Raw genomic sequence first — 6,000 nt, forward strand, 5'->3', positions numbered from 1 at the left:
CCATCCTCTGTTCTTCCAGTCTCTCCCGACTGAGCAGTAATCACTTGGAACTGTTCTACTAAATCCCATATGCACCTCTTCCAAAGCCTTCACTTCTCTCCTATAATATAGAGTTCAGAGAGTTCAAAGGTACATCTTGTTATCAAAGTATGCACGCAGCTAAATGAGTGGTTGAACCAACTCGGACTGTTTTCTCAGGAGCATTAGAGGCTGGAGCCCTTGCAGTTTATGGTACATAGTAACAACTTGAATGTGAATGCAGGGGGCAAGATTAGTGTGTTTCTGAATGACACAAAAAGATTTGGTGTTGTGGATAATAAAGAAGGATGTCCAAGAGACAGCAGGATATAAATCAATTGGACAGAGTGTCAGCAAGTAGAATTTAATCCCAACAATTGTGAGGTGATTCATTTTGGGAAGACAAATGGGGTACAGCATATACAGTAAATGTCAGAGCACTTAAAGTGTTGATGAATAGTTACGTGGGGTTCAAGTCCATCGTCTCCTGACAGTATCAGAATTGATGGATTCGTGGTGAGGATAGCTTATGTCGTACTTACCTTCTTTGGTTGCCCATAGAATATGGAAGTTGGAATACGGAAGTTTACATTATAACTATAAAACACTGCTGTATTGTAATTCTGGTTGCAACACTACAATGAGGATATGAATGTGCTAGGAGCCGCGCGGATGGCAGGGTCGGTTGGTCGGGCAAGGAGACACATGGGTGGGAGGGCGTGGAGTTTTCTGCTCCTTATTCTTAACATGCCTGAGATTATTAGAATATCCTACAATAAACTTTCTTTCCTGTGTCCTTCCCTGCAGTGAATACCGACACAAAGTACTAACTTAACTCCTCATAAACATGAGAAAGTCTATGGAATGCTGGGAATACAAACAATACACACATAACGCTGGAGGAACTCAGCTGGTCAGGCAGCAGCACTGGAGATGAATAAACAGTCAATGTTTCAGGCCAAGAACCTTCTTCAGGACTGAGAAGGAAGGGGGAAATTCCAGACTAAAAATGTGGGGGTGGGGAGAGGAAGGAGGCTAGCTGGAAGGTGATGGGTGAAGCCAAGTGAGTGGGAGAGATAACAGACCGGAGAAGGAATTTGATACGAGAGTGGACCAAAGGAGGATGGGACACAGGGGGAAGTGAAGGCAGGTAAGAGGTAAGAGGTAAAAGGCCAGAGTGGGGAATAAAGTGGGGGGGGGGCAGGAAAAATTACTGGAAGAAGAAGTTGATATTCGTGCCATCAGGTTGGAGACTACTCATTTAGTACATTGCCCATATCAAGTCAAGTCAATTTTTATTGTCACTTCGACCATAACTACTGGTACGGTACACAGTAAAATGAGACAATGTTTTACAATACCATGGTGTGACATGAAACAGTACAAAACCTACACTGAACTACGTAAAAACACAGAAAAAACCATACTAGACCTACCCAGGACTGCATAAAGTGCACAATACAGTGCGGGCATTACAATACATAATAAACAATCGGCACAGTAGAGGGCAGTAAGTTGGTGTCAGTCCAGGCTCTGGGTATTGAGGAGTCTGATAGCTTGGGGGAAGAAACTGTTACATAGTCTGGTCGTGAGAGCTTCAGTGCCCTTTCCCAGATGTCAGGAGGGAGAAGAGTTTGTATGAGGGGTGAGTGGGGTCCTTCAAAATGCTGTTTGCTTTGTGGATGCAGCTTGCAGTGTAAATGTCTATAATGGTAGGAAGCGAGACCCCGATGATCTTCTCAGCTGACTTCACTATCCGCTGCAGGGTCTTGTGATCCGAGATGGTGCAATTTCCGAACTAGGCAGTGATGCAGCTGCTCAGGATGCTCTCAGTACAACCCCTGTAGAATGTGATGAGGATGGGGGGGGGTGGGAGGCTCCTCAGGCTCCTTCCTTTGTCCTCGAGTAGTTCTGCTTATCCTTGTAATCAGAACAAGTGCTACACCTGCCCTTACACTTCCTCCCTCACCACCATTCAGGGCCCCAGACAGTCCTTCCAGGTGAGGCGACACTTCACCTGTGAGTCGGCTGGTGTGGTATACTACGTCCGGTGCTCCCGGTGTGGCCTTTTATATATTGGTGAGACCCAACGCAGACTGGGAGACCATTTCGCTGAACACCTACGCTTGGTCCGCCAGAGAAAGCAGGATCTCCCAGTGGCCACAGATTTTAATTCCACGTCCCATTCCCATTCTGATATGTCTATCCTTGGCCTCCTCTATTGTCAAGATGAAGCCAAACTCAGGTTGGAGGAACAACACCTTATATACCGGCTGGGTAGCCTCCAACCTGATGGCATGAACATTGACTTCTCTAACTTCCGTTAATGCCCCTCCTCCCCTTCTTAACCCATCCCTGACATATTCAGTTGTTTTTTTTCTCCCTCTGCCCCTCACTCTGCCTGTTCTCCATCTCTCTGGTGTTCTCCTCCCCCTTTCTATCTCCCAAGGCCTCCTTTCCCATGATCCTTTCCCTTCTCCAGCTCCGTATCACTTTTGCCAATCACCTTTCCAGCTCTTAGCTTCATCCCATCCCCTCCAGTCTTCTCCTATCATTTCGCATTTCCCCCTCCCCTCCTACTTTCAAATCTCTTACTCTTTCGGTTAGTCCTGACGAAGGGTCTCGGCCCAAAACATTGACAGTGCTTCTCCCTATAGATGCTGCCTGGCCTGCTGCGTTCCATCAGCATTTTGTGTGTGTTGCTTGAATTTCCAGCATCTGCAGATTTCCTTGTTTGCGCCCATCGAGTAGTTCTGCTGTCACTAACTAGCCTCCTGATTTTAATACGTATAAAAAAACCTTCGGATTTTTCTTAATCCTACTTTCCAAGGACATTTCATGGCCTTTTTTTCTGGCTTCCTTTCTATGTTCTTTAGGGCCCTCGCATTAGGGTTAGTAGGCCCTTCAGTTCAACTAGTTCGCACCAAACTAAATGCCTCATCTGAGCTAGTCCACCATCTTCTAAACTTTCCTCTCCATGCAGCTGTCTGTTAAATTTTGTTACCGTATGTATCACAATGACTGACACTGGTTGTGACCCTCTGTCAAGACTGAGGGTGTAAAGGGGAATATAATGAGGTTTCATGAGCTGGTAAACGATCGCTGCAGCCAGGTGTGACAGGGTTTGTGGGCAGATGGGGCCACGCAGGGAAGGGCGGGTGGAGACAAATGACGAGAGTCTGGGATAGGACAGCAAATCTGATGAAAAAGCAAGGAGAGGGGACCGTGGGTTGAGTGCGTGTGTGATAGGCGGGGAGGAAGGGAAAGCAACTGCGAGATAGCGGACTCTTCGGGGGTGGGGTTGGGTGCATAAGGAAATAGGATGTGTTGATCATTAGGAGAAACCAACAGTGCGGGCGGGATGCGTTCAAACGTTCATGGCCCGTCGCACATTATACACTCTCAATAGGGAGCATCAGTTGTGAAATCCCCTGATTGAGCTCCGACCGACCAAATGTAAACACCCACCACCTGCACCCCACCCCTGTCGTTTATTTACAACAATTATTCCCCAATGCCGGCAGATTACACAAAGTACACAAAGTGGAAATTTTGTGTGTTACTCACCAATTTGGTGATCACATCCCAGTGCTTAAACAGAAAATATGACGTGTTTACTTCAATTATTCCCCATTCTGCACCAAACACACAAAGGAACAAAAGGCTAAGGCACATCTAGCAACGGGAAGGATGTGTGTGTGTGTGTGTTTACTTCGCCCCACAAGTGTCGAAGTTGACTGCACTCCCTGCAATAATCGCAGGAAACTCCTCCCGTGTTTAACTGGAAAAACTTTTAACCCTATTTGGTGTAAAGTTCTGAGCGCTCGTTGTTTACTACAATGAATCCCCTAGTGGCGGCGACCTACCTTCCGCACCAAACACACAATGCAGAAGATGAGGGAGCAACAACATCAGGTAACTCAGGACGCCAAAGTCAAATCGTTTCCACGGTCCGGGGTACTGCGACAAGTGCAACCCAAACATTGCATCCTCCATCATGGCTTCCTCTTCACCGACTCAAATGCCCCTTTACCGACACCTATTGGACTGTCCTTTATCCAATGAACGCTAAATATTACCCCCAAAACACTAAATTGTAAATAATGAAAGACAATATTGTGAATTACATTAAAATCACTTCCATAACTTAGTAATTTTTAAAATGAAAACTATCAACTACAAAGCTAGTAGTGCAGCCTGCATTTCCTTTCTTTCAACCTTATATGCTTCACATCGTAAAATATGTTCAACTGTTTCATAACGATGACACACCCCAGAGTGATGTTCTCCAACAAGTTATCAGGATTAATTAAGCATAGTATTTTTACGTCGAGTCAATATTATTCCTTCTCTTTTTGTTTACCCCCTTCTCCCATCAATCCAACAGTTGTATGTTTTATGTTTTCTGTAAAAGTGTCTCCCATTATCCCACAAGTCTTACCATAATCCCCTAATTCCTAGCCTCACCAAACGCTTAGCTTCTGATTTGCTGAATGGAAGGTCCATTTCCACAGATTAAATTTTAACAGCTTCTTTTGGCCAAACAATCAATCCGCTGAATCCCTCAGCACCTCTATGTGCAAGGACCCATAAGAAGAGGACATGCAAACCAATACTTTGGATATGAAATAAAATTTGAAGAGCTTCCAGCAGTAAATCTGACCTGTTTAAAGACTGGTCAAAACCGAAAAAGAATCTGAACAAATTATAATTCTGCAAAAACAGATTTCCTCCACCCACTGTATGGACAAAATGATGGCAACCAGTTATGCTGTATATACTAACAAATGTATATACTAACTAATGACATTTCTTTATCATTACCTGTAATTCAGGCACAAAAACAGCCACACCAACATTCCCTGTTAGATTATCTTTTGATGCAGCATTAAATATGATCAGCAGCTTAACATTCAGCTTTCACGCCCCCCCCCCCACTCCCTGCCTGCCTTCTGGTCCTCCAGTGGGTGACAGGTGGATCGCAGAAGGCAGTGGTCAGAGAAGAATCTGACCGAGGTGGACTCTGACAGGAAGAGGAAGTGGATCCGGGAACGGGCTGAGCCGTCCGATCTTGTCCAGGTGGCTTGCAGCTGAGCTCCACCTGTGGGGTCGCCAAAGGCCGTCTTAACCGTTTCCATCCAGAGTCTGGAGGTACAATGCAGCTGCATCAAAGGTGCAGCTGAATTCTCCGGCCAGAACAACCGGCTCGGAGATCACCAGCAGCAAGCAAATAACTGTATAACCCAAGCTAAAATGTAACAATAAACGAACTGGAACTTCCCACCATAATCCCATAAAAACATTTTAACACAAGAACAATGAGCAGTACTGGTCATTAGAAATGCAGGGGCAGGCTGTTGACTACACCCCCACCCAGGACATCAGAATATTTATTGGCCCTTTACATTTGTCAATTATTTTACTGACACGGTGCTTCCATATCAGCTTATTATCCAGCTACAGGCTGAGATATCTTACCACTGACGCTTGAAGAGTTTACCATATCATTTCAAATGAAGTGCAGGTCTACTGATCCTCTTCGTAACACACATAACTTGTGTTTTAGCTGCTGCAAGTTTAATACCCCATCTATTTGCCCACTGTTCGACCTTATTAATTACTAATTGCATCCTATATACAGCTAAATTAAAATTGCCACCGCCATAAAGCTCCATCATCTGCAAAAGGTGATTTACCCACCCCAGTACTTGTCTAAGAGAATATATCATTAATTGTAATATTGAACAACAAAGGGCTACAAATAAGAGACAATCTGCAAACGCTGGAAATCCAAGCAACACACACAAAGTGTTGGAGGAACTCAGCAGGCCAGGCAGGCAGCATTGAAGGAAAAGAGCACGGCCGACTGGAAAAGAAAATGACTCAGAATATTAAAAATAGTGGGGCAGGGGAGGGGAGGAAGAACCACAATGTGATAAGTGAAACTGGCAGGAGGGAGGGGTGAAGTAAAGAGTTGCAAAC

General features: G+C 45.0%; 1 protein-coding gene across 1 annotated transcript in view; it reads right to left on the bottom strand.

Moving 5' to 3' along the window:
* The window catches only part of LOC132394521 (uncharacterized), a 52,764-nt gene extending 48,730 nt beyond the window's left edge, over window positions 1–4,034 (bottom strand). The window contains exon 1 of the mRNA XM_059970790.1: window positions 3,885–4,034. Coding sequence (XP_059826773.1) covers window positions 3,885–4,017 — 133 coding nt within the window. The 5' untranslated portion in view covers window positions 4,018–4,034. The remainder of the gene's footprint in view (window positions 1–3,884) is intronic.
* Between the last annotated feature and the right edge of the window lie 1,966 nt (window positions 4,035–6,000).

This window comes from Hypanus sabinus, chromosome 5 (assembly GCF_030144855.1).
Source record: "Hypanus sabinus isolate sHypSab1 chromosome 5, sHypSab1.hap1, whole genome shotgun sequence".
Taxonomy (NCBI): domain Eukaryota; kingdom Metazoa; phylum Chordata; class Chondrichthyes; order Myliobatiformes; family Dasyatidae; genus Hypanus; species Hypanus sabinus.